The sequence below is a fragment of the Schistocerca serialis genome, chromosome 4, assembly GCF_023864345.2.
Source record: "Schistocerca serialis cubense isolate TAMUIC-IGC-003099 chromosome 4, iqSchSeri2.2, whole genome shotgun sequence".
Taxonomy (NCBI): Eukaryota; Metazoa; Arthropoda; class Insecta; order Orthoptera; family Acrididae; genus Schistocerca; species Schistocerca serialis.
Window position 1 is genome coordinate 661,082,562 of NC_064641.1, and position 26,731 is coordinate 661,109,292.

Sequence of the window (26,731 nt, forward strand, 5' to 3'; positions counted from 1 at the left end):
GAAAGTGTTGTCTATCCTGCCAGTGCATAGGCGTTGGTGAACGCATGTTTCTGTACAGAGACATTATTGAAATGCTCAAGATAGATGTGCGGGTAGTAATGAGGGCGTTCCCAAACTGGGGTGGGGGTGTCGGGTCTTGAAGGGACCCTATGCCAGCTACTCGTATTCATGCCATTGTCAATGTTGTACTTCCCTGTGAAGATGCCACAGAAGGTCGTGAAACAGAAAGGATGAAGAAATATAAACACCCTTTTCTGCTTCATATCACACTCAAATTTCGTCGAATGCTTTTGAACGACGCCTCGTGGTTCCATCCTGTACATCGCAAAGAAACTTGTGCTCGTGCTACACTCCAAAGTGGTCAAACCACGTTCATTGGAATTGTGCCCCACGCTGACCTCAGAGAAGGGTTGAGTCGGCTGAGGGTTGTCAGCAGTGTCCAAGGCTATCAAGAACGTCGTCCTGTGCGTTAACTGTGGTGCTGTATTCCAGAAAGTCAATGAGCAGCGGGCCCTTGCAGTCAAAGGAAAAGGTCATCATGACTTTCCTGGAAATGATGTGCCTGTTGCTTCGAGTACTCTGCAGAATTTTCGCTGAGAAGCGCTTACATGTCCTTCATACAGTCCCCATTCGTCCCCTCGCAATATCCATATTTTTGAAACCTTGGTGAAAGAAACTGGTAGCTGTCGATTTGCTTCGGACGGAGATGTGCATGTCTCGGTACAATCACGGTTCCATAAACAACTGAAAACGTTTTTCCATGAAGGCATTGACCGTCTTGCCTCACAGTGGGATAAATGCAGTAACGTTTTTGACGACTCTTTTGAAACAATGAACAGTTTACTTACTTTTTACCCTCTGTCTCTTTTTCATCTCACTGCCCCTTCTATATTTCAGATACCAACTTCACGCTGGTAACAATTGTGGTAATAGCTGATTTAATTTAAATATTGCTTATTTCCTAAGTGTGACATAATTGTCTTAGAGCAGTAATTTTTAGCTGACCTAAACCTTCAGCCGAATAGTTGCCCACTGAATTTGTTTGTAAATAGTTGGTCACCCACTTATTCGTCAAGGTCCTCCAACAACCGCTGGAGGTGCTTTGTCAAACACCATGCAAACTGAGTAGGGGGAAGCTCTCAAGCTACATATGCACCCTGTCTATAATTCCCTGCCATGATGCTTAGAATCTCTGCTCATAGCACTTGTTTAACAGTGTTTTGAATTTTCAGAATCAGTGATGACGTACAGCTCTGTAACGGCAACCGTTGATGCCTAGGCACCCTGGTGCACGCAGCCGCACTGGTCGTGGTGGCACTGGTGGGCTGCGACAGCACCGTCATCATCGTGATGTTGGCGCTTAGTGGCTTCTTCATCGCCACAGACTGCACGGGCTCCTACCTCAACATGCAGGCCATCGCGCCCAACTACGCGGGCACCATCGTCGGGATCGTCAACATGTTCGCCAATCTAACGGGCATCGCCATCCCTTACATCGTTGGTGCATTCACCAACACCAATGTAAGTAGTTACGGTGTTACGTTGAATAATGTATACGGGGCATTTCGAAGCTTGTTCATTAGATTATAACTTCTACACTGGTGTGCAAAAGTTAAGGACATAAGTAACTTTCACATGATATTTCACTGCCAAGTAACATAGCTCGATTAAACGTGGACCAAGTTGAAAGAACTGCTACAGTATAGTCCAGAAAATACGCTGTGAGACGAACGATTCAAAGACAATTATTACAGTGACGTCACCACGATTCGTGATGGCCCCCTGTACATTAAAAAAAAAAACGGGACTTAGTTTTTAATTGGGTGTGTGATCACCACAAGTGCCCTACAATGCTGTCCCGTGCTGGCCACAAGGTTGGTAAAGAGTCCTTCTTCTAGGGCGTTCCATTTCTCCACAGTGCGATTGACTCTGCTTTATGGTTGTTGCTGTACGTGGACGTGCTGCAATTGCTGCAGTCATCTCCCGAAATACCACAAGTGCTCCATGGGAATTTATTCAGGCCAGGCCATTTGCTGAATATCATCTCGTTCCAAGAGCTCCTACCCCTGATCTGTTCGATGCGGTGGCGCATTCTCGTCCATAAAAATGACATCAGGGCCCTAAAAAGACGCACATGCAGAAGGGGTACATTACCACAGTAACGTTGACCTGTGAGTGGACCGTGCCCAAAGATTTGGAAATCAGTACGCCCCTGTGACATGATGCCTCCCCACAACATATTACCTGGACCACCAAAATTGTCATATTCCACAATGTTTCGCCATATGAGAATACGTCCAGCATTCTCTATCATTAAGATGATTCACGTTTTACGGTGTGGGAGGTTTAAACACGGCACACTCGCTACTCAACGTTATTGTGACTTTGTACTATTTACCTCTGTCCGTCTTTTTAGGGGTGCATTTGGCTCTGACATAATTTTCGTGGATGACAATGCGCAGCTCCATCGACCTGTGCAGACGGAGAAGCTCTTTGAACGAGAGGATTGACGTGCCCGTTCCCCCGTCTTAAACCTCGCAATACCAGGGGAGGAGGGGGGGGGGGTTACATTCTGCCCAGGTTTTAAAAAATATTGCAATCTAGTCAGCTTTTTATACTTTGAAATTCTGAAGAAATATTTATTGTTTTCAGTAAATTCTCTACTGGATTCTAGAAATGTAAATTTTTCAGTTAAACTTGACCCAAAATTTTAAGTCTTAGTAGTAACTGTCGCTTTTTCCAGTGAACATCATATTCAATTTTCTCAGGTGCATGTCCGCAGTTACCCATCAGTGCTTCTTTAAAAAGTATGTTTTGAGTAAAAAACAACAAGTAATAAATTTTCCTTTCAAAAATATTTTGGTTCTTCACATTCTTCTGTCCATAGACAGGCAGGGGATTGGCCGTGTCATAATAAAAGTTAAGTGAAAACCAAAGGAATCAAACATGATTCTCGATCATTTCTTATGCTTAGGACTGGAGAACATTTCAAAATCTCCTAATTAGGTTCTTCTGGCCTAATACCGAGCTCACTAATAATGTTACTTAATTTTAATGCTTTCTTGATAGATTCTGTCTTAATCAGTTTTAATCTCATTCCTCCTTTTACCATGGCAAGAAGTACTTCCCTTCATAACTGGTAATACTCTTCCCAAGTCGGAGTGGCTTCAAGAATATCGTCGACATTAACAGCCAGTCGTTTCATCATGTCTCGATCTTAAAAATTGATTCATGAGCTTTACAAATTAACATACAACCATGTTAAGCACAAACGCTACTATATAAAACTGATACACATAAGGTGTCCCAGGAGGACTGGTCAATATTTGAGGACATGACAATAACTATCACGCGAAACAAAAGAGTCTAGTAAACGTGGGTTCTTAAACGCATACCTTAAGAGCTATGAATACTTTTTCATTTTCGATGCTGTAAAACAAATCTCTTCTATTGCAAGCTCTTTGCTTTCCATACTTCGGGAGGACCAGTATGGATTATTTTTCTCTTGTTTCACTGCATACTACCACATCCCAGAATATGGAAAGCAAAAATCCTGCAATAGAAAAGATTTGTTTCACTGCATCGAAGGCGAGGAAGTGCTCATAGCTCTTAAGGTATGCGTTTTAGAGCCCATCTTTGCTATATCTTTTTGTTTCGAACAACTGTTCCTTTCATATCCTTGAATACTGACCATTCCTCTTGGGACTATCTGTATACTGCCTTGCAGTAATGCAGTTTACTCCTCCATTCAGGGATCAATCTCAGATTCCAATACCCATGAATGACATCCAACAAAGCTTCACAAAGGCTGTGTACGCCCTGCAAACCCGGACTGGCACCCATCCAAATGCTAGCCCAGCCCGACAGCGCTTAATTTTGGTGATCTGAAGGAAACCGGTGTTACCACTGAGGCAAGGCCGGTGCCTCCCTCAAATCCACTTTTTGTTTATTAGACAAGTTTCAACTGAGGTGAATTTCACGTCATGTGCTCTGACTGGAGTATCCTGAGCGACTTGATTACCACCTCCATCTCCAGCAGTTTATGAGTTGCCATGGTATACTAGGTTAGACTGTATCAGCAACCCAAGTCTCAGTCTACAAACCAAGTGTCATTTGATCTATTCTTCCCCATGGTTTGTTGACCACATCAATTTCGGCTAATGTTACTGCAGTATCTTCTGCTTCATATAAGTTCTTTGGTAATTCCGCGACTATCCTATGTGACATTTGCGGTGGCAGACCCCACAAAAATGTATCAAGTGCTCTCTGTCCGGCTTCCTGTAATAGGGCCTTGCTGGCGTTATCATCTTCAGTCAGTACATATGTGTTAATGAAACTTCCCACAGATTTCTCGTGTTTCTGAAGTACTCCGAAAAGTGATCACAGTAGCACCTTGACGTATTTTTTCCTTCTATGTCTTTACACTAACCCTTGTGAAAAGGTATAAAATGACTGCCTGTCCCTTAATTTCTCATGGCACACTGCGTAAACCCTAGCGCCACTGCTATCCTCATAATTGTTCATCCCTCCAATTTCCCAGCTTGCCAGCTGTACCCAAATTATAATGAAACACAAATATTTTAACACTAAATTTACCGGAAACTTGTGTTACAAACAAAACAGTGTTAGTATTAAGAACAGGTACATTACGGTGTGACTGTTCTCTCTCTCAGACTTTTCTTTTCACTGCGCAGTTCTAAGTTATCCACTTGTACCAAAACTACTTTTTCCAGAAGACGCCGAATAGCATCCTGAGCTCTCTAGACATTTTTCTCACATACTACCACCAAAAGTACATAGTATACCCAAAATAATAAAGAAGAAGAATGGATAGGAAAAATAACCACATCGCCCAAGTAAATTCTTAAGTTGACACTCACTCATTTTATTGGGTAGAACATCCCTGTTGCAGAACCGTGGAGCAGTTGCTGTCTTCCGTTCGTTGTCCAACTTCATCTTCAGTAGCTTCTTGTGACATCAAATTATTGGGTGTAGGAATAGCTTGGTGTGGGCGAGAGACTGTAAACCAGAAATGGATGTGGATACAGCAAAGGCATCCCATGGATACAGATGCCCCTTGTAGTTCCTTACTTACTTTCATTCAGTCTTCAATGCTACCAGTATTGATGCCTGGTGAGTGTGGCTCCCAGTGTGCTGACCTCACATCGGCGGCCTCATCAGTGGTAGCGCTTACACAATATCACTGCAGAAGTGTCAGGTCCCTGGTGATACCAAAGGAGCCAACTGGCACGGCGTCCACGGCTGCTGCAGAGAGGGTGTCTCGGTAGGCTGTATCAGACCCTAGCAGCACAAGCTTGGGACGGGTCCTCAGTGCATATCCCAAGACTTGCGAGGGCTGCTGCTTCTCAGTGGCGCTGACCCACAGTGGCAGTAGAGCGTAGGGCTGCCAAGTGCCTGAATGGTCAGACAGCTGTCGAGGGTTCGGGGTCTGGTGACGGTGGTGGCAGCTGCAGGACGGCGTTGTCTGGCACAGAGTGAGCATCATAAAATAGCTCAGTTGTTCGATTTTAGCTGGCTGGCCTCGAGGGGTATAAATACAGCAGCCTGGTGGCTGACCATGTGGAACGAATACCACTGTCACACTGCTCCGTGTCATCGATGACTCTGTTCCTAGTACTGAATCATCCTGAAGAGTGATCAGTACCGGAGGCATGGTCATTGCCTCGCAGAAGTAGATCGAAGCACAGAAGCGGCCACTGATCTGCGGTGTCAGGTGCCCAAAACTTGACGCTCTGCCACTGGGTGCTCAGCAGTGTGGTTAAATGGTAATTTTTTCTTCATTCTTTAAAAAATAAGCCCAGATGAAGGAGAATAACACAGATTACCCCTAGTTATCTATATCATCATGCAGATTTCCGGAAATTTTCCTCTACAGACTCTAAGGTAAAAGGTAAAACGCGCACCACAAAGAAGCCATGCAAATTTTTCACAAATTGATTTTCACACAGGTATCGACGGATAATGCAAAATCGTAAACTTTGTCGGCCAGTGGATGAATGTGTAATACTGCAGCGCAGTTTCACCACGTAGCTGACAAGGATAGTAAACGGAGGACATGTCAATACCTGGGCATTAAGTCTCTGCAAGCTTCAATCCATATACTCCGTTGGACAGTAAGTATGCCTTGCAGACAGGCACATGAAGAACATATGCAGGTGTCAGCATTTGAGAGAGGACTTGTGGCTGGGCTCAAAGAAGCCGGCTGATGTAATCGGCGAATCGCTCGAAGTTTCAATAGGAGCGATGTCACTATTCGACAATGTTGGCAGGAATGGGCAACCATGGCCGAACACAGCGCCAGTAAGGTAGCGGTCGACCTAGAGGGGCGACAGAACGTGAGGACTGAATATTTGTCCAAGAGGCAATCAGAGTCCCGGATTCGTCATTACCATCGATCCGACGTGCAGCTGGTGCTTGGGTGACCACAAGAACCATTCATAGGCGGCTTATGGAAAGGCGGATGAGCTCATGGCAGGCTTTGCGCTGATTATCATTGACCTCTGTACGCCAACAAGCCGGTCTGCGGTGGTGTCGGGCACATTCCGCCTGCAGTCTCTTTGACTGGATTATAATTCTCTTCACTGACGAGTCCCTCTATGACCTGAGCCCCGATTACTAGCAAAGACTTGTCTGGACAGCGGTGGGATACCAACCTGAGCGTCACCCGCCATATAGCCCAACAGCCACGAATGGTGGAATCGGATGCCATTTCATTTCATAGCAGGACCCCTTTGGTTGTTATCCACGGCAACTTTACAGTACAGCTGTATGTCGACGATATTCTACGCCTAGTTTCGTTGCCTTTGTGGCAAGCCATCTTGGGCTTACATTTCAGCAGCATAATGCCTTCCCACACAGGGTGAGAGTTTCTGCTGGATGTTCCATAACATCACGCCTTCCATTTCACTGTGTGATTGAGCTTGCCTTGATCACTACTACGAGCATTTACATAGTAGAAAGGTTACACAGAATTAATTCGTTTGCCTCCCTGAGCAGAGAATGGCAAAAGGTGATGATTTAAGCCTCCAGACAAAAGATACTTTACTATGTACTGGAGGCTGGAGAAGGGTACCAAACAAACTCCAAGGCTCTTCATACGTCCAAATGCTGCTGTCATTAGTGTCTTTCCAAGGTGTGTGATGACTATTAAGCTGGTAATTGACTTCAACCCTGGTAATGAAATTCAAGCATTGAACGTCGATTCTCATCGATGCTTCGTCCAAAATCTGGACACTGGAGTGTTGACAACTCTATGAAGCGGAATAACTGAAAGAAGGAAAGGAAAACCCTGCCATCGTCGCATTTGCATGAAATACAACATTTTTCTACCTCTACACCTACACCTACACTCCTGCAAACCACAGAGAAATTCATGGCAGAGGGTGCGTCGCTTTGTACCCCTTATTAGAGTTTCGTCCCGTTCCATTCATGTGTGGGGCGCCAGAAGCATGATGGTTTGAATGCGTCTGTGGGTGCAGTAATTATTCTGATCTTATCCTCACGATCCCTATGTGAGGGATAAATATAGGGTTAGATGCTAGAGTCATCATTTAAAGCCGCATCTTGAAACTTTGTTAGTATACTTTATCCAGTTCAATTCAGTTTCTTCAACGTGTCCGTGACACTCTCCCACGGGTCAAACTGACCTGAAACCATTCGTGCTGCCCTTCTCTGTACACGTTCAATATCTCCCGTTAGTCCCATTTGGTACTGGTCCCATACACTTGACCAATATTGTAGACTGCATCCTGCAACAGAGTTGTAAGCAATATCTTTTGTAGGCCAATTGCATTTCCCCAATATTCTACCGCTAAACCTAACTCTACCATCCGCTTTACCCATGACTGAACCTATCTAGCGAGTTATAAATTCTTTCAAACGCCTACAGATCATCTCATAATTCCAGAAGGCTGTGCAAACCGCTGATCCAGTTTTTCAATTTTTTCAGCAGGTATGTTGTAAAATTGAGTTGATCTCAGACAGCAGAAACCGGAGAGTTGACGTCAGCTGATATTGGAGGCCAAAGGACAGGTCCTGTTCGACCTAGCACACGAAGATCGCAAGTCGACTGAACACAGATACATCGTCCAATTTGTGAACACAAAGTAAACAAAAACAATTCGCGTTTAATCACGTAGTAGTTACACTCACAAACGAGCTCCATTACGGCAAATAGTCTTTAGTGTGAATTTTCATAATTTTCTGTTCAAGCTTCTGTTGCCTACACACGACACCATGTTGTGACGTCACGCACAACGTGCACAGGTTTTCTTTTTTTAAGAAGTGCTGTTTCGATCTGTCCATCTTGGATCATTTTTGAGCATTATGTGCCGTTTTACAAGAGCAGCAAAATGTGGTGGGGTCCCATCACATGCGTACCACCATTCAAGGACCACAGGTGAAATTCGAGCTCTTTTAGATGAGATTAACCGAAAAGTTTACTTCATAATTATCTTGTAGAAAGCTCGTTAGCGGTTCCATGTGTACTAGCATGGTTTTGCTTCCATTATGCTATACTTTCACCTGTGTCGGTGTACGCTAGCAATTATGATACACCCAATATAGTGCAGTATGATTAGTGTTCTGTGGGCTTCATAGTTATCGATTGTGATGTGAAATATAGCTGTGATCTCATACCAAAAATGGTCCGTCTAAAGGAGGTAAATGGAGCATAAACCCTTCCCGTACCTGAAATTGCTAACGGACGATGCTCAGCCGCTTATAATCTTTATGGTATATTAAACTTTCTTCATCAGCTTTTCAACGGCGACAGGATGGTACATACGTAGCGTAAAGTTCCTTATCAGCGGATTATATGCAAATTCCAGATTTAAATGATAGACTCTTCTGGTACGTCCCACGGAGTCGTGATGATAATCCGTCAGTTGGATAAAAAGTTTAAATTCGTAGGCAAATTTGGTTCTATCAGAGAAGCGGCGGGCTTCGTCTTATACCTTTTCTCCCTTGTGATGTCAACGATGGGTGGTGTAGGAGTCATTCTTCTGGTTTGTCAAGATGGTATTCGGTTCACCAGCTGGGAGTTGTATGTGATCAGTTGGCGAGAGCTGCAATAATCCCTCGGAGTTGAAACTGGCTGGACAGACGACATTCAGGAAAACACTTTATTATTCCAACAATCTGGGGCAGATGCAGGTGCGTGCATCGTGGCGCCGACCCAAGTGCCTTCGTGTCAGAGAACGGCCCTGAAGGTCATACAAGCTGCTAGGGGCCAGCTCACTGACTGGTTCCTGAGTGCAATTGGCGGCCAGCTGAGGCTAGGCCATAGGGGATACGACTGGCACAGCCGTCGGTGCGTAGGTGAAGATGACGACGTGAAGGAGGGGTGATATGACCGAACCGGACTTTGAAGGAAGGAAAGAGGATTAGAGTTTAATGTTCTGCCGACAGCTCAGCCATTGGAGATGGAGCACAAGTTTGGCGGACAACGAAAGGATGGGAAAGGAACTCGGCAGTGCCCGATTCGCAGAAACCATTCCAGCGTTTGCCCAGAGCCGGTCAGTGAAATCATGGAAAACTTAAATCGGGGTCATCCTCCCGAATCATAGTCCAGCGTACTAACCACTACTACGCCCCCTGGCTCAGTACCTGAATTCCAGACAATGTCGCGTGCCTTCAGGACAAGAATTGCAACACTATAGCCTGGATTTCCTTACTCCGTCCGTACCGTAACACCCTTAGTCATCATTCCACACGCTTGTCATCTAAATAAAACATTCGTGACGAAGCTGACGGTTTCAGAATTTAGGTGTGGTCCACATCCGGGTGCAAGCTTTTCAAATGTACGATATTTGGATTGCTTGTGCGAGCTAACATCCCAACGATGTTCGGGCTCACATGCGGTTCCTCTTCGTCGAAATTTCTTGGCTCAAACTCATCTACGGGTTGAACCGCACGTGTCTCATTACACGCCCTGAATTAGACACTTATGGCCCTTTGGTTAAATTGTCAGGCTGATGGCAAGTTTGCGAAATACAAAGTTAACATAACATATAGTAACAGTAATAATAATATCGGGAACTAAATTAACGACCCATAAATGGTGTAGACCACACAACTGCGATTTGGTTAGAATAATATTTATTCAGAAAGCAAAGTAATAGCGAAAGAGGTCGTATTTAGATTTATTGTTACACTCGAGTGCATATTTATTTGACAAAGTTCGATCATTCACAATCTCATCGCGAAATACAAGTTACGCGAAAAGTTAGAGTTCACACCAGACGAGTGGCTGCTCACCGCTCAGAGGCTAAGTCCCACTACACTACACAACGCGAAATTTTCTAAGTCGTTTCACTTCCTAGCTGCGTAAAGACCGACTGTCCGCTTTCGCGTCTGCATCCGAGCTGTACCCTTTGGTGCCTCCAGGCAAACCGTCCGTTTCACGTCTCCATCCGGACTGTCCCCTTTGGTGTCTCGACCAGAACTGCCCTCTGCCCGTCAGAGACCGCGTTTCCCGCGGGCCGAACATCTCCGCTCAACTGACTAGCGCAGTTCCCTTTCCTGAAGCTGTCCATCTGATTGACTTATGCTTATTCTACATTACTTTACATTTTAACACATTTAAATAAACATAGCTTGACCATTTTCACGTTCTAAATACAGTAACAATAATAACCATTCCATAATAAACGCTAAATTCTTTTACATAAAACCAATACAATTTCCTTCTTAACTTTGAATGTCACGGCCAGCAGCCTTGCACCAATGTGCTTTCTGATAAATAAATAATGAACAAAAATAACTATTATGCACTAAACTTAACGACAAATATTCTATTGCCTAATGATTCAATAAGGTATCATGCTGTCATTGATCAATGTGTTTTGTCTGGAGAAAATGATGATCTGATGCTTAACTGTAAACACTGATAATTTAAATTTACTATGTCCTGTAAACAAATAAAGTTACATAGGTGATATTTATGACGCTTGTCACTTTAATGACGCGCTTCCATATGAAATGTCCATCGTTAAGATCGACCAAAGCGTTCCGATTTTAGCATTCAGATCTTTGTTACAAAACTTGTTAGTTTCACTTTAACAGTAAATCCTGAACTATTATAGAAATGATCAACATTCAGTTTTTATTGGGATCACCAGGAAAATTTATGGAGGATGGCAAATTAAAATTACTGTGGCTTGATTCCCGGCATTACTACAGAATTAAATAGTTTTCATAAATGTTTCCCTTTATGGCCAGTCTTAAGTCCGCCATATTTAACACTGCTACGTCTCCTTGGCCACAAAAGGCTTATACTGGGTTTCCCTATGATGTAGGTTCTCATCTGTCTGACTCGCACACTATAGCGCTTAGTCCTCAATAGACAATAGACGCCTGTGAGTTTCCCCATCTCGTGGTGAATCTGCGCCCTTTGTGGCATGCGGTCCTGGACGACAGGGTTCGTTTCACAATTTCTATAGGCTGATTCTTTCGGCCACATACTTAAATGAGAGCGAAATACTCGTTAACCCACACTTGCATGTTCCATATAACAGATGTGTCACTTGTCACTGGCTGTGATGAATGCGTTTGGAATATAGTGTCGTGTTAATCAAAAAATTGATACGTGACACTTTGGCGTTACTTGACATCCTTATATCCCACGTAGACATGCTAAAACATAACACAGAAAATAAACGCAATCTTTTTTATATGCATATACAGCCAACGCGTTCAGCTTGGAATGCCGTCTTCTACCTGTCGTCTGCGGTGGCCGCCGTGTCGTACTTAATCTACGCTGTGTTCACTACCGCTGACGAGCAGCCATGGAACGTGCCACCCTCAGGTGAGTGCTGAAAAGCAGAGGTGATGATATATCCTACACTTAGTACTTGGCGCTATAAGTAAACATTATTGGGAAGTTACAACACCACTAGCATTTTGCTGTAGTACAGTGTCTCGCATGTCGATTTAAGCAAGCGCACTTGCAAATTGTTTTGATGTCGCACCAATCACATCACTGGTCACCAGTGCCACTTAAAACGAAACGCAAAGCCGAACAAAAGTCATCAGAAGAGGATATAAGTTCATGTGGCTGCCATCGCGTGTTTGTGAAGTCGGAGTGTGTTTGGCGTCCCTAGAAGGTCATTCTGTATTCTACAGAATTTGTTTGAAACGAACTATGTAGAAGACCTGCAACAAACTAATTGCAGTTTCTAGGTCGCCAGTTCCATACAATACAATACAAGGACCATCTTTTCATACAAATCGTTTCTTACCCAGAAAAATCGTCAATTGGATGTATCAACTAGCTTCTGTTCCTTACGACTTTCGGTAGTGAATAAGGCCTTACATCACATCAGCATTCTTCTGAAATCCATCGTGGCACAGCAAAAAGTAGAAATCGACACGCTAGAGGATATACCGCAACCGATCTATCAGCGAGAGAGTCACAAATTCTGCCTTCGGCAAAGCCAGTATCAGTGTGACAGGTAAGAACCACATCAATCCGCCCGGTTAGCCGTGCTGTCTAACGCATTGCTTTCCGGACGGGAAGGCGTGCCGGTCCCCGGAACGAATCCGCCCGGCGGATTAGTTTCGAGGTCCGGTGTGCCGGCCAGTCTGTGGATGGCTTTTAAGGCGGTTTTCCATCTGCTTCATCTAATGCGGGCTGGTTCCCCTTATTCCGCCCCAGTTACACTATGTCGGCGATTGCTGCTCAAAGACTTTCTCCACGTACGCGTACATCATAATTACTCTACCACGCAAACATTGGGGTTACAGTCGTCTGGTGTGAGATGTTCCCGTGGGGGGTCCACTGGGTTTGTGGGCAGCCGATGAGGTGAGTGGACTGCTATAGCCTGTTGTGGGGTTGTGTACCTCTGCGGACTACGGCGGCGACGAAGCCTCTCCGTCGTTTCTAGGTCCCCAGTTCCATACAATACAATACAAGGACCACCTTTTCATACAAATCGTTTCTTGCCCAGAAAAATCGTCAATTGTATGTATCAACTAGCTTCTGTTCCTTACGACTTTCGCTAGTGAATAATGTCCTGTTCTGTGGTACCACACTTTCGAATATCTCGTACTGTCGTCCTTCATTGTTGTGGATTTGAATCCAAAGATTGGTTCGATGCAGCTTTTCGCACTGGTCTGTCTTCTTCATACCTACGTACGAGGTGTGGCTAGAAAAAAACCGGACTAGTACTGGTGAAACAATAAAACGAATGCAATAAGGCTGAAAGTCGCGTGGCCTGTCACGTGACTCTCGCTCCGCCTACTGCTCGAGTTTCATCTGCCTCCTGCACTCAGTCTGCCTGTGGCGTCTGTTTTAAGTAGTTGACGTTTTGTCTGTGCGTCGGAAAATGTTGAGTGTACAGAAAGAACAGCGTGTTAACATCAAATTTTGTTTCGAACTAGGAAAATCTCCAAGTGAAACGTTTGTAATGTTACAACAAGTGTACGGCGATGATTGTTTATCGCGAACACAAGTGTTTGAGTGGTTTAAACGATTTAAAGGTGGCCGCGAAGACACCAGTGATGACACTAGCACTGGCAGACCATTGTCAGCAAAAACTGATGCAAACATTGAAAAAATCGGTAAATCGGTAAATCGGTAATCCTTGTCAACTCCTGTTAACTCAGACACTGCTCTGATTGTTAAACGGCGATCTTGTCGAACAAGTTTACCGATTTTTTCAATGTTTGCATCAGTTTTTGCTGACAATGGTCTGCCAGTAAGAGTGTCATCACTGGTGTCTTCGCGGCCATCTTTAAATCGTTTAAACCACTCAAACACTTGTGTTCGCGATAAACAATCATCGCCGTACACTTGTTGTAACATTACAAACGTTTCACTTGCAGATTTTCCTAGTTCGAAACAAAATTTGATGTTAACACGCTGTTCTTTCTGTACACTCAACATTTTCCGACGCACAGACAAAACGTCAATTACTTAAAACAGACGCCACGGGCAGACTGAGTGCAGGAGGCAGATGAAACTCGAGCAGTAGGCGGAGCGAGAGTCACGTGACAGGCCACGCGACTTTCAGCCTTATTGCATTCGTTTTATTGTTTCACCAGTACTAGTCCTGTTTTTTTCTAGCCACACCTCGTAACTACTGCAACATGAATCCGTTTGAACCTGCTTATTGTAGTCAACCATGTTACCCCCACACTTCCATCCATCGGCCATTTGACGATGCCTCAGCATGTGTCCCACCATGCTGTAATTATTCATAGCCATATTTAGAATAGTGAGAAGTGATCTCAGCATATTTTCCGCTGTGAAAATTAACTTCTCTGGAAAATTTAATACAGACGTTTACTCAGTTTACTGAAAATATTGAAGTTAGATCCATAAACAAGACTGAACAGTATATGCTGTACCATATATTTGGTGTTCTGCAGCTTGTAAGCATTTGTTAAGACGTATCTCGCTGTACACCATGAATGGCATGTGAAATATGTGATTGACATATTATTCAGGCATAGTACCGGTCTTCAGTGGCATCTGATACAGAGGACAAACAAGGAGAGGTATACTTGTCGTTATCTGTAACGTAAAAATATTTGTACTCTTTGATGAGCCAAGACGTTACGACCACCTACTTAAAATCGTGTTGGTTCACTTCTGAAACGCAAATCACTGTGGTTCTGCGTGCCATGGATTCGACAGGTATTTGATAGGTTTCCAGAGGTTTGCTGGCTCCAGATGCCTATGCACGGGTCATACACTTCTCGTAATTTACGGGTGGTTGGTTTGTGGGCCCGATGCTGGCGCTCGTTAACGTCCCAGTTGGGTTTCGCGGGTTCAGATAACCCGAATTTGATGGCCAACCACTGCAGCACGATTCTAGCCTTGTTACACAGATACTGCTGGAAGATGCCGTCGCTTGAAGTCATCAAGCATAAAGGGTTACAAGTGGCCCCTGATAGTGTTCACATAGCCTGTCGTGGTGCTTTCGGTTACTACCGCATGTCCCGTGGAAGTCCAGTTGAGTGTTCCCCATAACATAATACTGCTCCCACCGGCCTGAGCCCGTGGCACTGTATGTTTCGAACAGCCGTTCGCCTTGATGACGGCGTATCTGGACACGGAACATCGAACTAGTTTAAAAATAAATGTGGTTCACCCGACCAGGCGGCCCGATTCCATTGATCCGCGGTCCAATCTCGACGATTCCGCGCCCACTATGATCGTAGTGAACGATGTTGTTGGGTCAACATGGGAACATGTAGAGGTCTTCCGCTGCGGAAACCCATGTTCAACACTGTGCGCTGAATGGTGTGCTCCTAAACACTTGTGCCTGCTCCAGCACTGTACTCTGTTTTCAGATCTGCCACAGATCGCCGCCTGTCGTGCTTTAGTGGGCGGGTAAGCCTCCGATCCCTTTGATCTGTGATGAGGTATGGAAGTCCAACTTCTTGCCGCCTATTCGTGGCTTCAGCATAATTCAACAACTTTCCACAGATGGTCACGACAGTAGCATGCCAACAGCCGACCACCATCGCGTTTGCGGGATGCTCGCTCCCAGGCTATGGGCCCAACAGCCTGGCTTTTGTCAAAATCGCTTAAAACGACGCATTTCCGACTTTTGCGGCACTTATCGTCGCTAGAATGATTCCCCATTCGTCTCTACTCCGCTCATATACTTCTCTTTCCGCGTCACGTACCCTCAGCGCCGCCAGGCAGCAGACAACCTCGCCGCCGTCACTGGACACAATGTTTCGCCTCATCAGTGTGCACAACACAAGAAATGTCAGGTTACATACATATTTTGCGCTTCCATATCAAACGTGGTGTGTGTTAATTATAAAATCTGCTATCAAAATTGCTGTGGATCTGGAAATCACAGACCCATCTTCCATGTGCATTCACATCTGTTTTGAGCACCACACTTGGACAATTAGTACATATGTGTATAAGAGTAGAATATACAGGGTGATCAAAAAGTCAGTATAAATTTGAAAACTGAATAAATCATGGAATAATGCAGATAGAGAGGCACAAATTGACACACATGCTTGGAATGACATGGGGTTGTATTCGAACCAAAAAAATACAAAAGTTCAAAAAAGTCCGACAGATGGGTCTTCATCTTATCAGAATAGCAATAATTAGCATAACAAAGTAAGACGAAGCAGGGATGATGTTCTTTACAGGAAATGCTCAATATGTCCACCATCATTCCTCGACAATAGCTGTAGTCGAGGAATAATGTTGTGACCAGCACTGTAAAGCATGTCCGGAGTTATGGTGAGGCATTGGCGTCGGATGTAGTCTTTCAGCATCCCTAGAGATGTCGGTCGATCACGATACGCTTGCGACTTCAGATAACCCCAAAGCCAATAATTGCACGGACTGAGGTCTGGGGACCTGGGAGGCCAAGAATGACGAAAGTGGCGGCTGAGCACACGATCATCACCAAACGACGCGCGCAAGAGATCATTCACGCGTCTAGCAATATGGGGTGGTTCTATTAAAACCCCATGTCATTCCAAGCATGTGTGTCAATTTTTACTTCTCTATCTACATTATTCCGTGGTTTATTAAGTTTTCAAATTTCTACTGACTTTTTGATCACCCGGTATATCTCCGTTTCTTTTGGGATGTTCAGTAATTTACCTATTCCTGCCTTGTGAAGAATGATGGTGTTTTAGCGTTGTCATTAACAGAATGATAGCAGTTTCTTAAATGACCACTAAATACTAAGGGATTGGATTCACTAATGTTAACATATTGTCTAAACCTTGTTTTGAAGTTCCTCCCGCTTTGTCCAACATGCCGGACTCTTATCTACGCTATGTATAATGCCTGATCCTACAACGTTTGAATTAAATGTTCGAGTCAAAAGATAGTCAATTAATGCTAATAAAGACGTCCATTTTATTGTATACAAAATTTTAAAGGTATAAAATAACTTATTCACCGAATAGGCCAAATATCCACTTGTATTCATTATAAAATCAAACTAAAAAATTACGGAAAGAAGCAGCTTGCGTGTGTATTTCAACTACAATATGTTTAGACTATAGAGGAATAATTAATTTTGCATTGAAATTTGGTAAATAGTTATTAGAATGAAAAGAACTAAATTTTATTTTCTATTTGCGCTAAAAGTTTTCATTTCATATTATAACATACAGAAATCAATTTTAAAAAATCAATAGCCCTCTTCATTACCTAAATGTCTGAATGGAGGAATAACTTTTTGGTTCCCTGAAGACATATGATAGACGTTGTGGAAATGATTCCAAATTCCCATTAAAATTATTAGCTTTAGAATATTATGAGACATAATATCTTCTAGTCTCTTTTTCTAAATTTGCAGCTACAAGAATTACAGCATACACATGAGAAGCTCTTGTTAAATGCCAGGGGAACAGTTCGTGAATAGTCAACAAACATTTTCTTCAGCAATCAGATTCATAGATCTGAATATAAGATATCGCATCCTGGTCAGACTCAGACAGGTATCGAGTAGGCTATACAACGAAACAAAAATAGAGACGTTTGGCATTGCTGTATGGGAGACCCCAAGGGGTAGGTTCAGTCACCTAACCGGAAAGTGATTTCTTCTCGTCTGTCAAATTTAACGACCAAATGATACTGTGTGCTGGAGCGTATTAACAGAAAGTGTTGTAATTCTTCAGGCTCTTCCAGCGATCTGCTGACATCTCGAGGCGTCGAGTAATCTGCCGGATATCAGCCTCGTTCACGCACAGTATTTCGACAACGAGACTTATTATCTTGATCAGGTGCACCTGGGACTGTTCGTCAACTGGAACGGTCCAGTCTCCCTTCATGGTCGGATTCAGGCTTTCCTTCTACGTTCCCCTCCCGTTATAATCGTACTTAGGCGTTCTCTCTTCAATCTGGTGAGTTAGAGCGAGCGCAGGGAGTCAGGTTCCGGTCTGGTGAGCCTGTCTCCGCGCGCTGACAATCTATTTTCCGATTAGTGCGTTTTCGATTCCAGCGGAACCCCTGGAACCGTGGAGGGGGAGCGACTTCGGTACAAATATTCGACCCATTCCGAATGTCAACTGAGGTTGGAGCGTCGTCCACTCGACAAGCAATCTCAGATAACATCTGATAAAGATAACAAATCATGTCGAAATACTGTACATCTATAACGCTAATATCTGGCACAATGCCCCAAAGATCTCAGGAACAAATGTTGATTTTGATTATCAATTTTCTGTGCTGCATTCAAGTTATTTGTGCTAGAATATGTTTTGAAGAAATTCCTGGCTAATTAAAGCCTTCGTCTACCAAAAGAAGCCCAATATACACGGTTTCGTCAACAGAAAAAAAGGTTCATTTTATTTCAGAAAACGAGTCATAGGCACTGAAACAAGGAGGAAAAATAAGAATAACAGACCAAGAGCTAAGTGCCTCGCTAAAAGTATGTGAAACAGGAGGGGCAGTATTTCTTTATTTTTAAACTTGCATATCGAAGAATACGAAGGGATGAAGAGAAATATGCAGATTTAATATTAAAATTCTGATTCGCTAATGACGTTCCTGACCTCAGTGAAAGTGATGAAGAATTACTGGACATGTTGAATTGAATGAAAAGTTTATTGAGTTCGTTACGTGGACTGAGAAGAAACCAAAGAGAGACGGAAAAATTCGGCATCTACATAAAACAGGTCAGCGACGAACGTAACATCAAAACTGGTGACTGTGTAGTAGCCGAAGTGAAGGAATTCTGAAACTTCAGAAGCAAAGTAACGCAAGTATGACAAAACAAGAAAGACATAAGGGGGTACCAAACGCAGTAAAGATAACAATCATCAGCAATAAATATAGTATATCAAACTTAGGTCTCTACCTGAGAAAGAAATTTCTGTGAATATACCTCTGAAGCACAGCATTATTCGAGAGTTTGTCATGGTCTGTTGGAAAACTGGAAAAAAAGAAATAAATAGGTTCTCCACTGAATCGAAGAGAAGGTAAAAAGGAATGCTGTACTCGTTTTGGATACAATTTGACCTTTGATCTTTGGTTTGCCCACATGTAGGAGTAGGGTCCATCACCCTCGACCTTTGACCTTGACCTTTGACCTTGACCTTGACTGACATGTGGCTCTTACGTGATCACGAAGGTCATTCATCAATAACTGTAATTAAAAATCTTCTCCCCTTCTTACATACAGCCAATCAAAATGCAGTATTAAAAATGAAAAGTCCAAGTTGTCAGAAATAGCCCTACTATTTTAGTAGAAAATTAAAATCACCTTTTGAAGCCATTTTGACCATTTCTCGACCGTGACTGTCACAAAAAATATGTAAAGTCACATTCTGACTGGTAACGGTAGTTAAGAGAACCTTTACATATTAAAATCCCCTCCCCCTTCCTTGGTTGTCACCACAGTGCAATATTCTTTTATCTCCAGCCAATCATGCACAGTAGTAAAAATTCAAGGTGGTGGAAATACGAGGGGCGTTTGAAAAGTCCGTGCAAGTCCGAGATATGACATCTTTGGAAATAACGCACACCAAGTTTCAGCCATATTGGTCTACTTCTTTGTGCTTGCCATTCGTGTGAATCAAGGAAGTCGAGTGATTGTCAAAAAATGAACGAAAAAGAATTTCGTATGGTGACTACACATTACTTGATGAAAGGCAAAACGCCTCAGGAGACTAAAGAGAAGATTCATAAACATTACGGTGACTCTGCATCTTCGATTACAAAGGTTTGTAAGTGGTTTCAATATTTTCGGTGTGGCCATATGGGCAAAAGTGATGCTGCATGTTCTGGACGCACTGGGGAGGTTACGACTCCAGCAATCATTGATAAAATCCATGATATGGTGATGTATGACAGAAGAGTTAAGGTGCGTGAGATTGCTAGTGCTGTGGGCATCTCGAATGCACGGGTACATAATATTTTGCATCAACATTTAGACGTGAGAAAGCTATCCGCAAGAGGGTTCCTCGATTGCTCACGCTTGACCAAAAACGGAAACGTGTGAAGTGTTACAAGGATGGTTTGCAGCTGTTCAGGAAGAATCCGCAGGACTTCAAGCGTCGTTTCGTCATTGTGGATGAAACATGGATACATCACTGTACTCCTGAAACCAAACAACAAATAAATATTGGGTTACCAAGGGAGAATCTGCACCAAAAAAGGCGAAGACCATTCCTTCAGCCGGAAAGGTTATGGTAACTGTCTTTTGGAATTCTTAAGGTATAATCCTCATCTACTATCTGGAAAAGCATAAAACTATTACAGGTGCGTAGTATTCATCGTTATTGGACCGTTTGAAAACCGAGCTGCAAGAAAAACGCCGGCAATTGGACAGCAAAAACGCCCTTATCCATCACGACAATGCACCAGCACATACCTCAGTAGTTGTGGTCGCAAAATTATTGGAAATAGGATTCCAACTCGTTCCACATCCCCCCTGTTCTCCAGACTTGGCTCCCTCGGACTACTATTTGTTCCCCAATTTGCATAAATGGTTGGTGGGACAACGATTTTATTCAAATGAAGAGGTGATTGCAGCAAATAATAGCTATTTTGCAGACTTGGACGATTCCTATTATTCGGAAGGGATCAACAAATTAGAATAGCGTTGGACGAAGTGTACAAGAGTAAAGGGGACTATGTCAAAAAATAAAAACGGTTCACTCCAAAACACGTAAGCAGTTTTTATTTTTGCACGGACTTTTCAAATGCCCATCGTAGTCAATTGATTTAGTAACAAATTTGAAACTCCTACCAAACAGAGTATACTATTAGAATGACATGAAAAAATTGTCAAATTAAATTATTTACAATGTAGACATCAAGGCATTCCCCTTCCCTCTCCACTCTTCTTGTCTCCAGCTAATCAGAGCTCAATATTAAACATACAAGATGATATGAAGAGACCGGTTGTGCTTTTTACCATGGCCCTTTCGTTTTCTAACCAATCAGAGCACTGTAACATTACCTTGTATTACATTAATACTTGTTCCATCGATCATGAATACAACATTTCATAACTATGTGGAACATGTCAATTTAACATAAGGTTTCTCAACACGATATAATCATTTTTTATCTTTCTCAATTACTACTTCATGTCTACAAATTTATCTGTTGAGTAGTAGGAGTTATCATTCAGAAACGCTTTTAGTTAGTTACTAAATGCTGGTTAGCCGTCTGTCAGACTTTTAATACTATTTGGTAAATGACGAAAGATTTTTGTGGCATTATAATTCACCCCTTTCTGTGCCAAAGTCAGATTTAACCCAGAATAGTGAAGCTCATCCTTTCCTCTAGAGTTGTAGCTATACACTTTGCTATTATTTTAGAACTGCGATGGGTTATTAATAGCAAATTTCATAAGTGAATATACAAAGTAAATATTGTGAAAGTACTGTGAATATCCCAAGTTCGTTAAATAAATGTCTGTAAGGTGATCTTGGGTGGGCTCCAGCTATAATTCAGATGAAACGCTTCTGTGTAATGAATACTTTTTCTCTTAATGATGAATTCCCCCAAAATATGAAGCCATGTGAAAACAGTGAATGAAAATAGCCATATCAGGCTAATTTACTGATATGTTTATCACCAAAATTTCCAATAACCTTAATGGCATAAGTAGATGAATTCCAAAGTTTCAGCAAATCATCAATATATTTTGTCCAATTCAATTTCTTATCAATGCACAGACGCAGAAGTTCTGAATATTCTGCCTTAGCAACAGACTTCTGTTCAAAGTCTATATTTCTCAATGATATTATCCATTTACTGTATAGAACTGTAGATACTGTGCTTTTTCAAAATTAATGTGAGTCAGTTTGCAGAGAACCACTTAATAATTTTCTGAAAGACATTATTTACAATTTCCTCGGCGAATTCTTGTTTGTTGGTGTGATTATTATATTTTTAGCATTAGCGAAGAGAACTAGCTTTCCATCTTCATGAGTATAGAGTGGCAGGTCGTTGATATATATTGAGAACAATAAGGGATTAAGAACAATAAGAGACTCAAGACTGAACACCGTGGGACACCATTCCGGATACCTCGACAGTTAGAGGACTCTGCTCATTTTTGCAGACTATCTGCACTATTAATGTCTACCTTCTACATAGTTCCAGTTAAATATGAATTAAACCATTTGTGCACTGTCCTACTTATAGCACAATAATTACACTTATCTATAATAATTTCATGATTCATGCAGTCTAAAGCCTTTGAGAGCTCACAAAAAAATTCCAATGGAGGATGATCAGTTATTCAGAGTATTTAATATTTGATCAGTGAAAGTACATATAGCATTTTCTGTTGGCGTTTTCTGCTGAAAAGCCTTTTGAAAACCAAATAGACATTTTACTAGCACTCATTTTTACAAATATGTGAAGCTAGTCTTGAAGATATTACTTTTTCAAGAATTTTGGATAAAGCTGTTAGAAGTGAGACTGAGCAGTAGTTGTTAGCTTCAGATCTATTCCCCATTTTATGCAATGGTTTAATGATAGCATATTTCAGTCTATCCTGAAAAATCCCCTGTTTTGGAGAGCTGCTACATAAGTGGCTGAGAAAACTACTTATCTGTTTGGACCAAGCTTTTAGTACTCTGTTGTAAATGCCATCAGTTCCATGTCAGCTTTTACTTTTGAGTGAATTTATTATTTTCCTAATTTCATTAGCAGAGGTGGGTTGAATTTCAGTGTTATCAAATTGTATAGGTATTGCCTTGTCTGCATACACCCTTGCATTTTCTAACCAGTAGCCACGTTCAATTTTCTCTACAACAGCTAAAAAATTATTATCAAAAATATTTTCTACTCCTGACTTTTGTTAACAAACTTTTCATTGCGTGTGATAGAAATAAAATCTTCCTGTGGTCTCAGTTGCGTTGTATCCATTTTAATAATACTCCATGTTTCTTACTGTCATCAACACATGTCTGCCCTGCAGAAAAGAAATGTTAGAAGTTCTGTCCATGTACAACACTTCGTGTAAAGCACACTATAAGCTTAATTGATTACTTTTCACAACTTTGATGCTTTTCAAATGTCACAATATTCTTCCCAAGTCTAAAATGACAGCAAAAATACGTCTGAAACGCAAAGGAAGTGCAGTGTTTACGTCAAGCATTGTAATATCAATTTCACATATATCCATAGTTGTCAAATTAATGCATGCCTAAATAGGTACAAATAACAGTTGGCAGCAGAAGTTAGGTCTTGGGAATCGATATCAAAAAATAACCGAATCAGGCTTATAGCTGCAGAAAAAAGATATTGCCTAAAATACGAAGCTAAGCACGCGAGCACTGCAAACTCACAGTTTGAATATAATTAACTAGGCCTGCTCTTGATGTAAGTCGCAATACATCCTCAAATTAAATATTTCCCCACTTAAATTGTTCTCAGTTCCCAGTCCGGGGAGGACAAAGATAATGCATTATTAGAAACATATAACAGATGGCAGTTATTCTTATTATTGCTAATGTCTCCACCAGAAGTTAAGTGAAACAATATGTGATAAAATTTGCAGTCAGAAATATGTCGTGAAGGCATGCTAAAAGGCTTATAGACTTATTTCCTATAATCAACTATTATATGACAGCACCATCTAATCAGTTCACCACACATACAACATAGCCAAAACACAAACATACACCATATTAGGAAGGAAGAAAGGTAATAGGTATTCGATTTTAGGAAGGAAGTGATGTTCAATTTTAGAAATCAATTAATGTTTTATTGTGGAGCGTCAATATAACTACAGAATGACATACTCTGTTTAAACATACTCATAAGACACTCACGAGATGATGAAAGCCAATAAGAGAGAGATGTGGCATCTCAAAAAGTAATGTCAGAGTCTGTAATTCGAAAATAAATAAATTATTTACCATTTATTTTAGTAGATGTAAGGTAAACACTTGCAAGATCTATGGACCGTCAAATTAAATGTATACACTAGGAAATTTTCTGTATAACGTATTAAACCTCACCCTGCTTACATTCTTATCGTAATGTGTGAGATCTCTACGAAAATTAAAACAAAATAAAATTGTGTTAGATGTAAGATTTCTCATACTTTGTAACCACAATGAGGCTTCAAACTGAATACTGAACACCTAGAGTCATGATTCCTTATTAAATTAAACATAATGTTAAATTCATCTAGGGCACTACTGCAGATCTAATGTACGTAATTTAAGATCCAGAAGCTGACACTCTTACCTTGTTGGAATACTATTTACTGCTCAGTAGCGTCATACTGCTTACACAAAACACAGTTATTTTACGAGACGTCCACCATTCCCTAAGTGTCCCCCATTCCTCTCCTAGGTGCCCGCCATTCCTCTCATAACTGTCCACTATTCTCCTAGGTTTCCACGACACAATAACACCTAACACCTAGCGCATTTAGGGGCCGATAACCGCAGCAGTTTGGTCCCATAGGAACTTGCCATCACCACCTAACGCATAACGCCTTGTATCTTAAATATTCCCTCAACTAAAATGGTCTATTCTGTTTATTAAAATACACAAAACATTACATTCATCTAGACTAACACTGTAGATCTACACTGACGGAAAAATATCGCAATATCAAAAAATAATTAATGTAGAATAGTGAAATTTTTTGAGTAAATTTGTCTAGGTAACGTACTTAAGTGTTTAACATTGCAAGAGCACATGTTATTGAAAGCGCCAGATAAGCTGTTGCAAATATGAAATGCTGGCACATTAATAACTGGCGCCCCCATCGTGCACATTTTGTGAATGACTTCCTTCAGGATAACGACATCGCTCAGCTAAAATGGCCAGCATTTTCTCCGGACATGAACCCTATGGAACATACCTAGGATAGATTGGAAAGGGCTGATTATCGACGTGGCCTACGAACCTCTGTGAGGGATCTAAGCCGAATCGCCATTGAGGAGTGGGACAATCTGGATCAACAGTGCCTTGATGAACTTGTGGATGGTATGCCATGACGAATACAGGCATGCATCAATGCAAGAGGACGTGCTACTGGGTACTAGAGGTACCGGTGTGTACAGCAATCTGGACTACCGTCTCTGAAGGTCTCGCTGTATGGTGGTACAACATGCAATGTATGGTTTTCATGAGCAATAAAAAGGGCGGAAATGATGTTTATGTTGATCTCTATTCCAATTTTCTGTACAGGTTCCGGAACTCTCGAAACCGAGCTGATGCAAAACTTTTTTTGATGTGTGTATTTATAGGGAGTATGTTACATATTCGTTCCAATACTCCGCAGGTATGATATATAACATCGATTTAAATTTACTGATGCGACTGATTAGCCACTCCATGAATGATTTTTTGGATGTTAATAATGAAAATATAGTCGTCATTTTTATGCAGTTCAGATACTTTTACGTATATTTTGATGAATATTTCAAACACTTTTGAGCACAGCTCCAAGTGTGACTACGTTGTAATACCTGTAGTTATACTGGGTTTTGATTGCTGCAGAGGAGAGAAACGTTTGCAATGTACTTTTTGATATATATTTGAGATCGTTCCGACACCATCGTAGTCCAGATGGATCTACATTGAGAGTGGCTCTTTCATTTTAATACTAGATACTAATCAGAGGAGAGGAAATGGAGGTGCATTATGCAGAATACGTGTGTGTATGTGTGTGTGTGTGTGTGTGTGTGTGTGTGTGTGTGTGTGTGTGTATGACATTTTACATAAATAATCTAATGCATGTCCCTGACTATTAAGTTGAGGCTACATACATTTTTGACCTCATATCTGGCACCATTTTATAATTCTACACTCTGACTGGCTGGAAAGAGAGGGTGGGGTATAAAGCAAAACTGGTCTGTTGCCATCACCTTGCTGGTTGGAAATAAGAAAAAGAGAGGGGCCAAGGACTGTCACTTCATGTGTATGTTGGAAATTTGACACCAATCTTATGCATAATTTTAATAATTTTCTCTGACTAGGCTTTAAATTTATGACTAACGCAATTGGACAACTCAGATTTTTAATAATGCCTTATGACTGACTGGAAATAAGGAAGAGGATCAGGGAAAACAGTTCTTAATTTTCTTTTCACCCTTGGGTTAGTTTCATTGTCTTGGATTTAGATACTGTGCGATGATTGGCTAGAGATATGGAGGGTTGCACTGTGGTTTGTTGGAGTTATGGAGGAGTTTTTTTAAACTTTTCACTAACATAGTTGGGACATTTCCATCATCTTGGATCTTTCATTTTTAATACTATACTTTGACTGGCTAGAAATAAGGAGGGAATAGGGTATTTAATTTATAATTATTGATTGGCAGATTGGTTTTATTGAGTGATGATGTCATGAGTTTGAGGTCATCAATGATGTCATACATGACTTTGATGGCCACGAGAGAGACACATGTAAGGTCAAGGTCAGAGTTCAGACGTTATTGATTCTTGCCCCTGAATGTAAAATTACAATCAAATGTCAATTTGTATCCAGAACATACAGAGCACTCTGAGGGTAAAGAATCTATGGCGAACACTAAAAGAAATAAGATGGCAGGACATGTCTTAAGACAGCATGAAATAAGAGCCGTGTTACTAATATGAGATGAATAGGTTGCCGTGGGAGGGGGTGTCTTTGTAGGCTGCGTCACAGAAATCAAAAAGCTGATGGAAAAATAATGCTGGATATAATGCACAAAGATTAAGAGTGATCTCAGTGGCCCTCACCTTAGTCTACATGCTGGGCAGAACATCTACGTGACTGGGCGACACACTTTATCCACTCACCAAATG

At 41.8% G+C, this 26,731-nt stretch overlaps 1 protein-coding gene across 3 annotated transcripts in view; it reads left to right on the forward strand.

Moving 5' to 3' along the window:
• The window catches only part of LOC126475527 (sialin-like), a 103,483-nt gene that overhangs the window by 60,538 nt on the left and 16,214 nt on the right, over positions 1-26,731 (forward strand). For 2 of the 3 annotated variants that reach the window (XM_050103461.1, XM_050103462.1), the window contains 2 exons: positions 1,280-1,521; positions 11,707-11,827. In XM_050103461.1, the coding sequence (XP_049959418.1) occupies positions 1,280-1,521; positions 11,707-11,827 (363 nt within the window). The remainder of the gene's footprint in view (positions 1-1,279; positions 1,522-11,706; positions 11,828-26,731) is intronic. The other variant, XR_007586742.1, reaches the window with a different exon arrangement.